Source organism: Carassius carassius, chromosome 18 (genome assembly GCF_963082965.1).
Source record: "Carassius carassius chromosome 18, fCarCar2.1, whole genome shotgun sequence".
Taxonomy (NCBI): Eukaryota; Metazoa; Chordata; class Actinopteri; order Cypriniformes; family Cyprinidae; genus Carassius; species Carassius carassius.
In genome coordinates this window covers 14,241,585-14,259,902 of record NC_081772.1, presented here as the reverse complement: position 1 = coordinate 14,259,902, position 18,318 = coordinate 14,241,585, and the positions used below count along the sequence as shown (strand labels likewise).

The window sequence follows — 18,318 nt, the reverse complement described above, 5'->3', positions numbered from 1 at the left end:
TGGGTGTGTGTGTGCGTGCGGAAGTGTGTGTTGCTGATGCTGCGAGCGCTCGCCCTCCTCCTCGCAACGATTCCGTACGCATTCGGTGCTGCTTCCCAGCTGCACGTGAACAGGAGGGTGTGTGACAGAGGACGTTCACACAATAAAAAAACAGCCCATTCTGCTCTAACATTTCAGTTTCTAAATATACACCATTTCAATTTAATAAATGCTGCACAAGCCTTTAAATGCATGTCACAGACTGAAAGAATTACAGAGATTGAAAGAACTGGCCTCTGTAGTTTTTGCTAATAAAGAAGACCGTACACGTCACTTCTGAAAAACATAATAATATTAAATAATATATTTTAGCTTCCAGACTCTAAAGAAGACAAATTAACTAGCCTATAACATGTTCTGCAGTTTTGACGTTTTAAAATGCACGAGCTTTAAAACAGGTGCATTCTGATTGGCTCTCAGTGTTTTTATCTTTCATCAGCAGACAACTTATATTTATATGAATTTTATATTAGTAATCTGCTATTCAAATTTGAATACTGTTATAAAACAGTAGATTCACAATACAATCCATGAGAGTTTCATCTTACCTTTCGGCCAAAATGACAACAGCTGCACCATATTCCATATTTTTGACCCAGGACCACAAAACCAGTGTTAAGTCGCTGGGGTATATTTGTAGCAATAGACAAAAATACATAGTAAGGGTCAAAGTTATTAATTTTTCTTTTAAAAAAATTAAGTAAAGATCATGTTCCATGAAGTTATTAGTAATAAGTATTAGTAATAGGCATTGCTAAGAACTTCATTTGGACAACTTTAAAAGCGATTTTCTCAATATTTAGATTTTTTTTTTTTTGCACCCTCAGATTCCAGATTTTCAAATAACGTTGGATCGTATCTCTGCCAAATATTGTCTCATCCTAATAAACCATACAACAATGGAAAGGTTATTTATTCAGCGTTCAGATTATGTATAAATCTACATTTCGAAAAAATCACCCTTATTGTGGGCCAGGGTCACATGTTTGCACCGTTTTGTTTTTCTTCCTTGAGTGATCTCCATATTCTCACTGTGTCACACTAATGGGCCATAGAGGCCTGATGTAACGTTACCAAATACAAAGCAAAATTTTTTTTTCAATATTACAATAAGAAATAGGTGTTCTTTTGTTTCATATTTATGGACTTGAAGGGACAATTGTTATTTACATATTAAATTATAATTCTAACAACCTGTTCTGAAAGCACATACAGTTGTGACCACTATTGCTTTTTTCGTACTGTGTCCACTAGATGGCGCAATTTCAATTTCTCCAGTTTAATGGGAATGAATGAGCAGGACTGGTCTTTCTTTTGCTGTGTCTTTCCTTCTCCTCGGCGCCATTTTCAAACAGTGTTTCCGCCACCGGAAGACCGTTCATCGCGGGGAGGGGAGGATATCTGCAGAAGCCGCTGGTGCTTAGCTAACCTCAAAACAGTTTCACACTATGAAAGCACCGAGAAGCACCCAAACGACAAACAGCTAGCAGACTTTTAAGGTGAATTATTGCGTCGTTTTTTGTATCCCCCCCGATGAGAGAAGCTTTTATTTCCGTGTGTCAGAGATGCTGCTAATGTGAGTTTTGTCAAAGCAGCAGAATGAAGACTGGCTAATGCAGCAAACTGCCCTGCGAAGACAAACTGACAGTTTACTTAAACAACAACAAGCGTCAGAGTAAGTATGAATTGTGAGAATTGAGTAACTTATTGTATATACATTTGCGCTAATATTAAATGGCTTAATGTAGCTTTATGCTCGCGTTTTAAAAGTAAGCTGCCCCAAAAGTGCTGTCCAGAAGCGTCGCTAGCTAACAAGTTCGAATGGACTTGTTATGAAACTCTGTTAGTAACGTTACCGACGGAACTTGTGAGCAAAACGTTAATTCTTTTGGAAAACGCACCCCAGATTGGTAGCTCACTTATAAACGTCTGTTTAATAGAGATTTATAGTATAAAATAAAGATATAAAAACCAACCAGTGCTCTGACTGTTTTCATATTTCATACAATAAAATCTGTGTTGGGTTGGGTGTCGTCATGTGAATCATTGTGTGTGTGCAGAACGGAGCTTGTGTTTGTGCTGGATGACCATGACGACCAGCGCCGAGCGGAAGTTCATCAATCTGCGGAAGCGTTTGGATCAGCTGGGCTACAGACAGCCGCTAGCCATTGAGAGCCTGCCACTGGTCGAGAAACTCTTCAGGTGAATGTGCAGTATTGTTCATATTAAACTAAAAAAAACAATCTTTTTTTTTGTCATCAGGGTCATTAGTTCAGATATTCATGCCCTCATATTATTTTCAATGGCCCTGGCACAATAAATTATTACATTTCTATGTATGTATGTATGTATAAATGAACTTTTTTCAACAAACCTTTGCTTGTACATGATGGAATATGGTTGCATACGTATAATTTCACTGATGCTCTTAAGACATTTGCAAATAACAATTCAGTATATGATCATTAGATTGTGACAATTCAACAGTGGGGCAAATAAAAGTTATGTTAAGAACATAGGTTTTCAAAATAACAATTCCAAAATCGATTAACGTGTAAATTTTTTCTAGTTTCTGGAAATAGTCTTCATGAAAATTAAACATGGCATACATTTAATAATATGTGAAACATGATTTGGCAGGAGCATAATCATTGTTTTCATTGATATGTTAGTGACCTGGTCCACACCACAGAGAGCCTCAGGAATGCCAAGCTTGCTGCAGGAAAGACGGAAAAAGAAAGTCGAAATGTTGACGCTGTTCTGGAGCCATATAAAGCTGAAAATGCCCGGCTAGTCAGAGAAAACAATGAACTGCACCTTGGGCTGTTGAAACTGAGAGAGGAGAAGGATCGGATCAGCAGGGGTATGGATTGTGCTTAATGCCTCAAATCCTGTTGCAAACAGATTTAGTTATTTTTTATTTTTTTAAATCAAAGGGAATGGTTATTATAACCACCATTTTTCCATTAACAGAGCTGAAAGCCTACGTCAGGAAACTGGACCATGAAACCTCAGATCTGAAATTCCTCAATAATCAGTATGTGCACAAAGTTCGATCCCTTGAGAAGGACAGCAAAGCCAAGACCGAGCGTATCCTACAGCTCCAGGAGAAGAACATGCAAGCTGTTGTTCAGACACCAGGTTGTTTGCTCGATACATTTTATTTAACATTTCAGCTATGGTATTCATTTTTGTTTACATTGCTATTAGAACATTTCATGGTCATTGATTCATTTAATAAGGAGGGAAGAAGCGATCCATCCCATTTAGACGCCAGCGGATGCAGATAGATGAACTCCTCCCATCCTTCAGTGGCCCCATCCCTCCATCTGTGGCACAACCAGATGATCCTTACATCGCTGACCTTCTTCAGGTGGCTGACGACAGGTGTGGGGAAGAAAACAGAACAGAATCATGATAAATCAGTTGTTTTGTAATTATTGCTTTTGTAGGCATCACATTGTATTTTATAGGGAAGAAATAAAGAAAGAAAAAAAGCATAATTTATATAATATATTTATCAGTGAAATTTAAACATTTAATCAATTGCTTGAGTTAACACATTTATTTGACAGCCGCAATTAAAACATTATTAAAATGAAATAAACATTTGAAGGCTTTTAATAATTATTTTATATATTATTACTTTATTTTAAAATAAAGGTTATGAATATAAATAAGTTTTATGACTTTAATTATATATATATAGTGAGTGGAATTTTAACATTTATTTTGTTGCATGAGATATCACATTTAGCCCCAGTTATTACATATAAACAGTTGGCTTAAACATGGCGTAAATGTTTTAAAGTTAATTTAAGGCTTTTAATAATAGTGTTATTTTAAAAAATGTAAATAGAAATACAACTAAATATTTTTTTTGCAACTTTTATTATAATTAAAAAAAGTGTTTATTTTTGTTTCTTTAAGAATCCAGGAGCTCCAGAAGGAAGTGGCACAGCTGAAGCTTGACCTGGAGAGAGCGCAGGCAGGAATAAAACATCTCAACACACAGGCAAGCGTGCACACACATAAACGTCTCTAATTTAATTATTATATGTAGTCTAATTACTTATTCTGAGGTGATATTTTAATATTTCGGAGAACAAATTTTACATAACCTGCTGCTTGATTGTTTGGGGAGAATGAGAAAGTGATTATAGTTGTTAAAACTGAGGGTCCTCCTTAAACTTCAGAACTAAAAGTTATTACTAAAATAATATTATCTCTTTTATTTATTATATAATTTTAACTGTTGGAGCATTTGTTCATAACATGCGCCCTTACAAATTTTCATCATGCTCTGTGTACAGGTGGAAGAGCGCGATAAAGAGATAGAGCGTCTGAATCGAGCTCTGGACGGTGGTCGACCCTATGATGTCATCTCTCTGGAGGCTCAGAACATCAGCAATGAAAAACTTATTGCTCATCTGAACCTGCAGGTAAATGGTATATTTATTTGAACTTATCTGACAGATTATCTGATTGAGACCACCGAACCAAGCATATACCTTCAGGATGAAGAGTTCAGACTGATGTCCATCACCTCTTTCTGTTTGCTCTATATGTTTATAGGTCTTTATCTCCAGGTAGATGCTAACCCTGTAATAACTCTATAATAACAAATAATTTCCTCTCTCAGATAGAGTATCTGCAGGAGACCAACAGATCCCTGGAACAGAGAATTGACGGACTGCAGCAAAGGAAGAAGAATGTGTCCAGTGAGGTAGCTGATCTGAGCACTCGAAATCAAGAGCTGTGTCAGGAGCTCACTGAGATAGACCAGCTCGCCCAGCAGCTAGAGAAAGACAAAGAGATACTCCTAGAGACTGCTGACATGGAGCTGCAAGAGGCCAAGGTGACCTCAGTGGGGTGTTTGCTTGTGAACATTTTATTAGATTAATAAAGTAAACCTCAGTGCTTCTCTGAAGGTCTAAATTGGAATCAAACAAGATAGATTAATAAATTAGTTTTGTGAAATGCAGAGATAGGAAATGCTTAAAGCACCTCAGAATTTTAAATGATTATAATACTTATATATTTTAATATTTATCACCATTTAATACTTGGTAAACTAATGATTGATGTTTGGTTTGGGAAGTCGTGGCCTAGTGGTTAGAGAGTTTGACTGCTAACCCTAAGGTTGTGGGTTCGAGTCTCGGGCCGGCAATATCACGACTTAGGTGCCCTTGAGCAAGGCACCGAACCCCTAACTTCTCCCTGGGTGGCGCAGCATAAATGGCTGCCCACTGCTCCGGGTGTGTTTTCACAGTGTGTGTGTGTGTGCACTTTGGATGGGTTAAATGCAGAGTATGAATTCTGAGTATGGGTCACCATACTTGTCTTTATGTAGTGATACTTACACTGGCCCTGTTTCTACCTCTAGAAAGAGATTCAGCGCCAACAGCGGGAGCTAGAGAACCTGGAGGAGGTCATCGCTACATTAAGACGGGTGTGTGCATGGATCCATACTAAATTAACCATCTGGTTCAGAACAGCGTATTTATTCTGTCTGGCCTGACATGACATGGATGGTGTAGTATAGCTTCTGGATATAAAGCTCGTATGTTTTTGTTTACCATCTTTGGGTAAATACTTTACAACGTCTATTAAAATATTTCTTACTATAAGGAAGTACTTCTTTATATAGCTCTTTCAGCTGTCTCACTCTTTATTACTGGCCTTGAGTGCTTGAATAGTGTTTATTATAAATGGGCATTTCAAGTAATTTTAATAGTTTTAACAAACAGAATCATGTCAGTGTTTATCTGAAAATTAAGTATACATTGTAAATAACATTTATACTTTTTTCAGAAACCAGGCTTTTTTTTTTATTAAATGCAATAATAATAATACAATAATAAATCGAAGACAATACAACAATAATAAACAATATATTATAATTAAAAAAGAGAGAGAATTAACCAATTAAAAATCCTTTGCACCACCTGGAGCTTACATAGAAACTAACACCATTGCATCTCATCAGGTCATGTCCACAGCACCACCCAATAACCATTCAGTTATAACTGTGTGATTTTGGTGAGAGATTCAGTGAAAAAATTACATTTTTGCTATGATTTGTTGCAGGATATGGCAGAGGGAAATCACGTGAAAGACCGTCTGAGGGATCAGCTGCTTGATCTTCAAGAACAGAATGACAAGATGGAGGGCCTGATACACTTTCTGGAAGAAGACAAAAAGAGACTTCAGGATAAAGTAGAAGCAGTGACTCAGGCTGGTGAGGTGTAGCACTCCTTTGTTCCGTTTTTTTTTTTGGTGGAGTGATGCGTGTATGTGTTTGCATATGTGATTTTGATGCTGTGTTTGTTTTAGATAAGGAGATGATTCTAGAATTGGAGCGGATGCGTGCAAGGCATGGGATGTGTGGCAAGGAGCAGTCTCCATCCCGTTTAGATGCCTTTGTGAAAAGTTTAGAGGAGGAAAGAAATTACTACAAACAGGAGCTGGAGCGATACCAGCTGCTTAGGGGCAAGACAGACAAAAGCCCCACCCCTAGTCCAGGCAGGGGGAGGAGCCCCAGAGGAAGAGGCAACTGGCACAGAAAGGTTGGAGCTAACAGTCATAATGCAGCGCCATGATAGTATATAATTCTTCTCAATTTTGTAACTGTTATCTGTGGACACATGGATAAAATGTAAATAAACTTACAAATATACCTTTTGGTTTTCAATAAATAATGAGTTGCTAAGTTTTCAAAATATTAGTCGATGAAAATGGAGTAAAAAAAACAATATAAGAAAATATGAGCAAAAATAAATATTATAATTATGGTTATAATAATTATATGCATACATTATTTCCTTATTACCTTTTATATATTATAACAGATTTTTTTATTATTGACTTTAATTACCTGCCTTAACCATTAATTTAGAAAGTATTCACAAAAAATGATTACCCCACACCGTGCTATTCTTGTATTTCTAGAGAGATGGCGACACAGAGCTTTCACTTGCACTGAAGGAGAGGGATGAGCTACAGTCAGTGCTGCTGGGCTTTGAGAAACACATGGAGGACATCCAGACCAGAGTTAAACTACTGACTGCAGAGAGAGACCAGCTAAGCTCTCAGTACCAGCAGGTGAGAAGAAATCTGGGACAGCAGAAGCAAACAATGAGAATTTTTATTTTGGGGTGGAGTAGATCCAAATGGAACATCTAGCTGCTTTCCATGGTAATAGTTGTGCATGTGTTTTAAATGTAGGCCCAAGAAGAGCTGAGACAAGTCCAAAAGGAGCTTAAGTCCTTTGAACTCCAGCACAGGATCAGAGATGACAGGGAACAAACTGAAGCTGAACTCCAGAGAGTTACTGCTGAGAGAGACATGCTGAGAGACCGACTCAAGGTGTGTGTGTTTTTTTTATTTTAAGCAGACCATAAATAGCTGCTAAGTGTGTGCAAGCAGTTTTCTGTGGTTAGAGTAGTGTGTTTGAAATTCCACACGGCACTTCTAAACTGTAGTTGACTTGTAGGGTCAGTGGTATAGCTGTGTGTTAAAAGGAGAGTTGCCAAGATAAAGCTTCTTTCTGTCTTTGCAGGTTGCCCAAAGCACAACTCTGACACGAGAAGAGGAGGCGAACAGGGTTCTTGACCTGGAGAACACTATTGAGATGGTACTACACTAATAGAGCTTGCACCATGGATTATATTGTGGAATATATCTCCAATAAGTTTTTTTTTTTTTTTTCTCAATGTCTCAAGCTGTATCTATATTGCCGGCACGTATTCTAGCAATTCAAACTTACATTGCAGTCTGTTCATTAACAAAATAAAATACAGTCAACCAAACATATATAAGGTTACAATGGTCTGATTAAATAGACCTTAGATCCACTCTGCTGTTATGCCAAGTACGTTTTTGATCATGTGAAGATGATTTTTTCCATCTATATGCGAATGCGTGTAAAGTACAAGCCTAGTTTACATTATAAATAATAGTTTAACATTCAAATACAGTGCGAATATGGAAACATTTGGATTTGTGCCGAATGAGACGTGAGCAATAACCTCCAAATAAATCCAGCCAAACCCGCGCTTGCTCCATCTCGTATGCACACACTGTTACGATCTAATGCACTGTAAATGCAGATTTTTTTTAAACAAATAGGCCTACCAGGACGCAAAAATTCTAAATCTGACATTTTCCGGAACAGGACCAAGCAGGATCAAATTAAGTACGGGTCATAATAATCACATAAAAATATTTGATGTGAGTAACGGTGTGTTTTGCTGCAGCGCCGATGGAAGCGGTTCTCTGACTGAGCAGCATAGCCACACGCGCCACAGTTATGTTTGGGATAATTTTATTTTAAACGCCATAATAACAGTTTTAAAATACAACAACGATCACCACGAAACTATTTAAAGAGGCGCATTCAGCTGTCTCCATGCCAACAAAGTAAACAGTCAACAAAGTAAAATGTTCTCAAACGTACGGCTCGCTCTCTTCATTTTATCAAAAGCTCATAATCACATCTATTAATTTTATAATACCTGCTATTAGCATTTTTATCAGGCTAAAACCCCTTTAATTCAAGGGTGAAAATCGTTTTTGAGTGGGTTTTGCACATCCTGTCATACCGGTGACTGCGTGCTGCTGCAATAGATGCATTTTACAGCATTAAGGTTAACGATTAATTGATCATTAACTTAAATGATGATCGATCATGGAAATTATCAAAAATTGACATCCTTAGTCTGGATAGTTATGGGGTGATTTCAAATGCCTTGATGGACACTGCAGGAAGGGGCTGCTACTTGTAGGGTTGTTAAAATATGAATAAACTGAATACTTTCCAAAAGAGACTAGTGAAATGTTCATTTAACTAAACTGTCATTTGTAATTTGCTGTTTATGATAATGTGATCCTGGGTGGGAAGTTCTTCTGGTTTACTTTGAGACCCGAGGAATTTAAAACCTTAAATTGCTCTCATGAACCCAAGTGGTATTATACGAAGTATACTATTAGCAGAACCCTTTCTGTGCATATTTTTCATCATATTATTCAAAGTACTATTTGCCTCGTTGTGGGTTGAGCAAAATAATGCTCACTTATGTATTTGCCCTATATGTGAGGTTATTTTAGGTAAAAAAAAAAAAATCACCTGTAAATTTATCATAATGTGATGTATTACTGTTTGTGTGTGTAGCTGGAGAGAGAAAGGGCTGATCTGCGTGCTCAGGTGGCTGTGCTGAAGGAGAGTCGTGTTGCTGTTGAGAAGGAGCTAAAGGCTCAGTCAGTGGTGCTGCTGCAGAATGTAGAAGAGGCCACACAGCAGAGAGCCGAGAGCTGTGCACTCAGGTCTGTGTGCGTTTGTTTGTGTAGCACTGCTGTAGACAGACATTTCTGCATGCCATGGTTGTGCTTAAAATGTGTGCCTATAGTTGTACCTAAAGTTATTAAGCAGCTTGATATTTCATGTGTGTGTGTGTGTATGTGTCTTTAGGCTTCTGCAGGAGCAGATGGAGCAGTCTCTCTCAGATGTTCAACACCGATTATCGGTCAAGACCAATGAACTACAGGCAGCTCACCAACAGATCGACAAACTAGAAGAGAAAATTGGTGTGTCAGAACAGTGTCTTTTTATTGGCTCTTCTAATTTTCTCAAGTGCACCTTTATCTATTTATTAGCTGTTCTGTCTCTTCCTTCCTGGTTTCTATCATGCATCTGTCCTTTTTGATGTCACAGCTATGCTCACATCTGCATGTAAACATGTCATCGGTGTGGAAGTTCTTCACTGTGAGTGAAGAAGACACAAAGTTCACAGTTTGTAATACGTAAACTTTAGGGTCGAAGTAAACTGTGGGGAACAGGGCTCAATTAACGCTTAACGCTAAGTTGATTTTTTTTAAAGGGGAAGTGAGAGATAATTTTATTTGCCTGACCGCACAAGAAGCCTGATTAAAACGTCAATAACAAAAATAACTAGGGAAGCACTGAAACCTCGCCACCAAAAATTTTCTCAAGAATGATTGGGATTTTATTGCTTTGTGTAAATTGAAACTGATAATGTATTTATGTCTTGCCATGGGGTTTATGTAGCACACACAAAGTAACTCAGAAAACTATAGATGCATACTGCGGTAGAAAAAAAATCAATGCATGGACCAAGCTGTTTCCCCGAATATAATCACGATTGCAATGTGACACTGATTTTATACAATAGTACTTCAATAAACAAGAATTTAAAATGAATAGACTTACAATTTAGGCAAAATATTGACACTTTTTGCTCAATTTTGCAAACGAAAATAGAGAGGACAAATAGCAGAACTGTTGTGTGTCTCCCAGCAACACAGCAGTGTTTAGTTACTGAGTGAATCCATGAATTGAGACAGTGATTCAGTAGCCATTCATAAAGAGATCACTTGCCTCTTTCTTAATGAATCAGCTGTTTGAACAAATCAGTTGAATGAATGACTAATTGACTCCCTCATTAAAACAGTAATTTCCTGCCACCTACTGGTGGTTTGGTTTTTTTGGTTTTTTTCCCAACATTTCTCATTTGTATATTCAAAAGACATTAATCTTGTAAAATTTATGCATTTGCAATTTGATGTGAAAGATGACTCATTTAATAAGGTTAGGGAACATTTTTTTTAATAAAATTTCAAACAGTAGTTTATGTAAATGCTTTTTTTTGGGTGTGGGGGGGGGGTGTTCATTAGCATATTCGTTTTGTGTTCATTAGAAATTTAGGTATCATGATATCTTTTCGCTGTACAGTATTTCTAATGTAGAAATATGATTTTGATTGTGTTTTTTTATGTAGCTGATCTGAGCAGACATGGTTCATCAAGGAAAGACGAAGTTGCAGCTCTTCAAAGCACAGTGGCCTCTCTAGACCGAGAGAAAGATGCCCTGCAGGATGCTGTGGACCAGAAGACTGAGAGTATGGTGCTGCTACAAGAGGAGATCCACAGGAAGGTACTGCTGATACTTGACACACAGAATGAGGGGATGTCTTATTACAGCCCTGTTTTTAAATACAAAATGTTTGGTAATATTTGTAGAGAATACAACCTGCTGCAATCAGTAAAATCATGCAAATTACTATGGTACTGCATTATAAAGTTGGTTTTGCTCTACAGGAAAAGACTCTTTTGGAAGTCCGGCTTACAGTCACAGACTTGGAGAACTCTCTGGAGTAAGTGTCTGTTTTTGTTTTTTCTGTTATAATAAATATAAATGTTCTCAGGACGATGGGATCTTTCCATATTTTTGGGGAAGAATAGAAGGCCTTGAATGTCTTTTATGTCATGTATTTCAGTCAGCTGAAGGGGACATTGAGCAGTCGAGAGAGGGAAATCTCTAGTCTGCGCAGACAGTTGGACCAATCTCAAGAGGAGCTCTCAGCTGTCAGTCGAGACAGAGAGGTCGCGCTGAGAGAGAACCGGAGGTTACAGGACGATCTGGCCACCATGACCAGAGAAAACCAGGTGTATACATCCACACCAACAGTCCTCTTTTCTTTTCCCTGTTTTTCTATCTCCCAACCTTCCAGATGGTAAAGGTGAACCCACTACTATTAACATGACCATCTATGACCAGTGAACCTCCCATACACACATGCTCACGTTCTTGTGCTCCATTCTCCAGGCGGTGCATGCAGAGATGCAGGAAGCTCTGAATGAGAGGGATGAACTGAAGCACAGAGTTCACTCCTACATCTCAGAGGTGGCACGGATAGAAAGCATGATGGCTGCCAAGGTGAGAAATGGAGAGGAAAGAAACACCATAAATTTCATTTTCAAATTTCAAATCATGTCAATATTCCTTTTTTATATAATGTGATTGTTATAATTAGAATTTAAAAATGTTTGATCAGCAGAATGTTTAAAAGCCATGAAAGATGCGTTACAGGCATTTTTCAGAGACAAACTTAAAATATATTTCTTAAAACCTTCTTACCCTTTATTGAACTACGTGGTAGAACTATACTACACTAACTTAAAAAAAAAACAGCAAAATGCAGATTGATGTATTCAGTGTAGATTCATTTTGTGAATGCTCCAATTTGAAGTCAGAAGTTTCCATTTAATCAAATGCGATTTATGATTTTGCATGAACACCGTTTTATGTTGTGTATAGGAACAGGAGAATAGGGACATGTTGGAGCGTTTCCGGACCATCCACAACGAGTCAGAAGATAGAGAGCTGAAGCTGCAGCAGGCTGAGGGGCTAAACAACTCTATCAGGCTGGAACTGCTCTCATCTGACACAGAGCGCAGACACCTCCGAGAGAGGGTCTCGCTGCAGGACAGAGAGATACAGGAGGTATGAGTGACTCGGAGCATGAGGAGGATAATAAAAGGCTGTTTGTCATTACCTCATGGCCTGTGATTTCCTTCAGCACTTGAACGCTCTGCAGGCATATGAAGCTCAGGTGTCGTCGCTGGCACGGGCAATGTCTCGTTTGGAAGAGGAGGTCCAGTCAGCTCGAGCTGAGAAAGTCTCAGTGTTGGCAGATCTGGCCTCTGTCAGAGAACTGTGCGTTAAGCTTGACTCCAGCAAAGAGTTCACCGCTCGCCAGCTGACGGCTAAGAGCATGGAGCTGGAAAGAGTAAGACACACACACACACACACCATCATCAAAATTTGAACATATTGAAAATGAGCATGTATGCAACTAAGCAACACTAACCTTTGAGTTTCAACCTCAGGTTATGGGTGAACTGGAGGATGTGCGCTCCGAGGCAGAGCTTCTGAAAAAGCAGCTGGCCAGCGAGCGACTGACAGTACGCAATCTAGAGACACTGCTCTCCACCAATCGACAGAAGGAGTTTCAGACACACCTGAGTGCCAGCGAGAAAGAGTCTGAGCTCAATGTGCTGAAAGACCGCCTCGCTCTAGCTGACAGTAAAACGTAAGTGGAAAAACAGTGGGCACAAGGGCCATTTATAATGCTTGTGATTATTACACTACTTTTTAAAAGTTTCTAAGGTGGTTGGTAAATGTTTGTTTTAAAGTGTTTTTAAAAGAAGTATCTAATGCTTACCATAGCTTAATTTATTTGATCAAAAATACAGTAAAGCTTTTTGTCAGCAGCCAATTCTCATGTTTTCATTGTCACATGATTCAAAGCTCAAAGTGATTTTAAATGTTACACTTTACTGATTAAAAAAAAATGTATAGACTGAATGCACTGTACGTTGCTTTGGATAAAATCTTCTGTCAATAAAACAGCCATATGCAGTTTACAATGTATTTATATTTAGCTTTTTTGCACACACAGTACAGCATGCAATCTAAAATATAATGCATTTATATTTGATATTTAACAAATATTTTCTGAATTGTCAAAATGATTGGTAGTTTTAGCCCCACGGGTTAGATATGTCAGATATGCACTGCAGTACACTGATAGAAAGGAAGGAGGGGTCATCGGGTAACGGGTAGAGGCAAACAAACCTCACCCAGTCATTTAGAGGGGAGCAAACTACATGTTTGTTTTAACTGACACAGAGCTCTAAACCATCAGATCTCTCTGTCTTCCTCTGCATATGTAGAGAGAGAGAGGGAGCAAGATAATCTTTTATGTGTATTTTATATTAATTATTGTTTCCTCTAGTGTGTTAGACAGGGAGCTGTGTGAAGCATCTGTCACTGGCAAACACAGGCGACTGTGTCCTCTTTAAGGGTGCATAGAGAGTCCATTCAATGTTGATTCCCTCACACAAGCAGTTTTTCAATAGTGTTGCCTAGTGTTAAGTGTGCAGTTGCCATGACTCAAATGAGGAGGTCTTAATGCACTCCAGCAGTTTAAACGCAATACAAGCTGGTTAAAACAATATGTTTGCCCTTTAATTGTAGGGCTGCTCATACTAGAGAGGTTTCTCAGCTGCGTGGAAAAGTGTCTCAGCTGCAGACAGAAATGGACGTCCTCAAGAGGCAGCTGACTACTGAACGCTTTGAAAGGTTAGACCCTGGCTTTATTACATTACCCAGTGGGCTGCCTAACCTTCATTTAAAGTATTGTAAATGACCCATTTGAAACATTCTACATAGAACTGTACTCTAAGGCAAATATTAGGTGAAAGATTACACCAAACTATTTTAGTATGTACGTTAACTTAGGGGGTAAAAAGCTTCTTTTGGCTGCTGTGATCTAGGTATGTTGTTTTGTCAGATGTTTGTTGATGTGTGGCTGTTTTTCTTCTGTGGTAGGGAGAGAGCTGTGCAGGAAATGCGCAGACAGGGCTTATCTTTCTCTTCGCTGCGGAGCTCCTCCCCTCTCAGTCCCCGGCCTGCTTCCCCTGAGCGTTCCATCCTCCGCACACCAGAGCACTCCGTAGACAAGATGCCAGAAAAGTGAGTATTGCCTAAAACCTGCATGTGAAATCATCTGCCAACAGATTTCGGTTCTTGTGGGATATTTTTAATCATGCATTTATGATTAAAAGTAACACGTTTACTTTACATTTTTCAGAAGTGTGAGCTTTAAGGAGTAGTGGCGAAGGAAATTGTTCTTAACAGCCTGTCCCATTTTCAGTGACAAAAGACATGGATGTTATGTGAAAGACTTGTGTTTAGTCCGTTCTGATGAAACAATGTGTTGAGCCAGAAATGACTCTGAAATCAGTCCAGAAGATATTTTCTTGGGCTTCTAAAAGGGAAGTATTTGTATATCTACAAGGTCAACGTTAAAATTATGCCACCAAAGCCAATATGTAAAGCAGTGTCAATTGTTAATTTATACACTTTGTAATAACTTGAAAGAAATTATTTTGCTGTAGTTGTGTTGTCATCATTGTTCTTAATAGTTTTAGATCTTTGAATGGAAAATGAGGCAGCTTTTAGTACTTCCATGTATTTAATATTTTATCATCTTCACATGGCCCACCTTTAATAACAAGTTCAACTAAAGAGGAAAACTGTTCTAAAACATGCCTGAATTGAGATGTGAAATGAACTGGCAGTGCAAGTGACTAAAGAGGTCTTGAGAAAGTTCATAATGCCATGTTACTCAGGGCTGTTAATGTCACACTTCCCCACCATCCTGTGTTTTATATCTGTACGTATGTAAAATAAAACTTATTTTGACTGTTTAACTTATGAATAAACATGAATAGTTTTTAATACAATCTCTCCTGTTTGGTATTAATCATTGGCTCCGTGTACTATGTGATATTAATAATAATGTAATCTTTTTGTTTGTATGTGTGTGTGTTTGGATATCAGAGAGTGACACTCCATTTGGTCTAATGAGAAATAAATTGCTGTTAATTTTCTTTGATATTCTGGAGTACAATTCAATATGCCTTCCGGAATTGTATTTTCTTTTCAGCTTTTGTTTAACGTTAAAAGCCATTGCATGTTAGGTTACTAACGTAACCCCGGTTCTCTGATAACATGAAGTGAGGTATCTCACTATGGGACCGCCTCAGGCGTGGCCGATCGCGGAAGCACCAATAACACCACGTCTGCCAACCATGGCAGACCAATCGCTGCAGCGATCAGGGAGTCCTGCTCCCTGTATATAAACCGCAGCTACCTGCCATTTCGTCATTCTCGCATATCTCTTCTCCGTGCAGAACAGGCAAGGAGTGCAATGTTTGTGAGATACCTCACTTCATGTTATCAGAGAACCGGGGTTACGTTAGTAACCTAACGTTCTCTTTCTAACATTCGTTCGGTATCTCACTATGGGATAAAGACAACTCCCGTATTGCCGATATGCTGACGAAGCAGACTAAGAAAGGCTGAGAAATTATCTGAATCCTAGCTCCCGACGGAGGTGAAAACAGAATAATATGAGGAATTCGCCCTTTAATAAAATTGCATTATACAACCTGACTACTCACTTCTAGAACTGAATGGGCCAGAGAGGGCTCCGTCACATCCAGTCTATAAAAACGAGCAAATGTGTGCGGAGAAGACCAGCTGGCTGCTGCGCAAATATCCTGAATAGAGATGCCTCTAAACAGAGCCCAGGAAACTAGCCATACCTCTAGTAGATTGTGCTCGTAGTCCTATTGGGGGCTCCAAATTCAAATTCTTGTAACATAATACAACCCGAATTCTGGAAAAGTTGGGACGTTTTTTAAATTTTAATAAAATGAAAACTAAAGGAATTTCAAATCACATGAGCCAATATTTTATTCACAATAGAACATAGATAACGTAGCAAATGTTTAAACTGAGACATTTTACACTTTTATCCACTTAATTAGCTCATTTAAAATTTAATGCCTGTTACAGGTCTCAAAAAAGTTGGCACGGGGGCAACAAATGGCTAAAAAAGCAAGCAGTTTTGAAAAGATTCAGCTGGGAGAACATCTAGTGATTAATTAAGTTAATTGATATCAGGTCTGTAACATGATTAGCTATAAAAGCTTTGTCTTAGAGAAGCAGAGTCTCTCAGAAGTAAAGATGGGCAGAGGCTCTCCAATCTGTGAAAGACTGCGTAAAAAAATTGTGGAAAACTTTAAAAACAATGTTCCTCAACGTCAAATTGCAAAGGCTTTGCAAATCTCATCATCTACAGTGCATAACATCATCAAAAGATTCAGAGAAACAGAGTAAGGGACAAGGCCGGAGACCTTTATTGGATGCCCGTGGTCTTCGGGCTCTCAGACGACACTGCATCACTCATCGGCATGATTGTGTCAATGACATTACTAAATGGGCCCAGGAATACTTTCAGAAACCACTGTCGGTAAACACAATCCGCCGTGCCATCAGCAGATGCCAACTAAAGCTCTATCATGCAAAAAGGAAGCCATATGTGAACATGGTCCAGAAGCGCCGTCGTGACCTGTGGGCCAAGGCTCATTTAAAATGGACTATTTCAAAGTGGAATAGTGTTTTATGGTCAGACGAGTCCAAATTTGACATTCTTGTTGGAAATCACGGACGCCGTGTCCTCCAGGCTAAAGAGGAGGGAGACCTTCCAGCATGTTATCAGCGTTCAGTTCAAAAGCCAGCATCTCTGACGGTATGGGCAGCTTGCATGTTTTGGAAGGCTCTGTGAATGCTGAAAGGTATATAAAGGTTTTAGAGCAACATATGCTTCCCTCCAAACCACGTCTATTTCAGGGAAGGCCTTGTTTTTTTTCAGCAGGACAATGCAAAACCACATACTGCAGCTATAACAACAGCATGGCTTCGTCGTAGAAGAGTCCGGGTGCTAACCTGGCCTGCCTGCAGTCCAGATCTTTCACCTATAGAGAACATTTGGCGCATCATTAAACGAAAAATACGTCAAAGACGACCACGAACTCTTCAGCAGCTGGAAATCTATATAAGGCAAGAATGGGACCAAATTCCAACAGCAAAACTCCAGCAACTCATAGCCTCAATGCCCAGACGTCTTCAAACTGTTTTGAAAAGAAAAGGAGATGCTACACCATGGTAAACATGCCCCGTCCCAACTATTTTGAGACCTGTAGCAGAAATCAAAATTGAAATGAGCTCATTTTGTGCATAATATTGTAAACTTTCTCAGTTTAAACATTTGCTATGTTATCTATGTTCTATTGTGAATAAAATATTGGCTCATGTGATTTGAAAGTCTTTTAGTTTTCATTTTATTAAAATTAAAAAAACGTCCCAACTTTTCCGGAATTCGGGTTGTACGATAGGCTCCAGCACCTCTGTAAGAATCAGCCCACGAGACAAAAAGCTGATTGCTCTTACGAAGTGTATGTGTTCTCTGAACGTACATATGCAGAGTACGAACAGGACATAAAGTGTGCAACCCCTCCTCCTCTGGGGATGCAAAGGGTGGTGGACGAAAAGCTAGCAGGTTCACTGATTGAACTGCCCCCGCATGATCAAACACTTTGGGTACGAATGCAGGGTTTGTTCTAAAAGTGACTTTATGAACACCTGGAGCGAACATCATACATGAAGAGTGAACTGATAAAGCATGTAGTTCACTCACCGTTTTTGCTGTAGTGAGAGCGAGCAACAGAGACGTCTTTAGAGCTAGTAGCTTCAAGGCAATTTTATCAATGGGTCCAAAAGGGGCTTTTGAGAGCGCGTTCAGAACCACGGACAGGTCCCAGGGCGGGACCAGCGGCTTCGATACTGGGTGTAACCGATGTGCACCTCTCATAAACCGACAGACGAGAGGGTGCTGACCAATAGTACCCGAGTTAATACCCACATGACATGCCGAGATAGCCGACAGATAAACCTTAACCGTAGAAAAGGCACTGCCCTTATCTAGAAGGTACTGTAAAAAGACCAGCACATCTGAAACTGAACACAAGAAAGGAACAATGTTCCTTTCTGCGCACCAACCCTCAAAC

The 18,318-nt window shown here is 39.0% G+C and overlaps 1 protein-coding gene across 1 annotated transcript; it reads left to right on the top strand.

Moving 5' to 3' along the window:
* Window positions 1-1,580: 1,580 nt before the first annotated feature.
* On the top strand, window positions 1,581-15,147 carry LOC132092486 (centrosomal protein of 135 kDa). The gene is made up of 26 exons (XM_059498731.1): window positions 1,581-1,714; window positions 2,100-2,241; window positions 2,712-2,902; window positions 3,013-3,180; window positions 3,282-3,426; window positions 3,970-4,054; window positions 4,353-4,481; window positions 4,682-4,897; window positions 5,426-5,491; window positions 6,130-6,280; window positions 6,376-6,608; window positions 6,991-7,143; window positions 7,267-7,407; window positions 7,601-7,675; window positions 9,212-9,363; window positions 9,509-9,624; window positions 10,836-10,990; window positions 11,155-11,210; window positions 11,334-11,502; window positions 11,663-11,773; window positions 12,155-12,340; window positions 12,417-12,626; window positions 12,727-12,929; window positions 13,877-13,981; window positions 14,231-14,378; window positions 14,496-15,147. The coding sequence occupies exons 2-25, from the start codon at window positions 2,123-2,125 to the stop codon at window positions 14,376-14,378; spliced, it is 3,483 nt and encodes a 1,160-aa protein (XP_059354714.1). The 5' UTR covers window positions 1,581-1,714; window positions 2,100-2,122; the 3' UTR covers window positions 14,496-15,147.
* The last annotated feature ends 3,171 nt before the right edge of the window (window positions 15,148-18,318 follow it).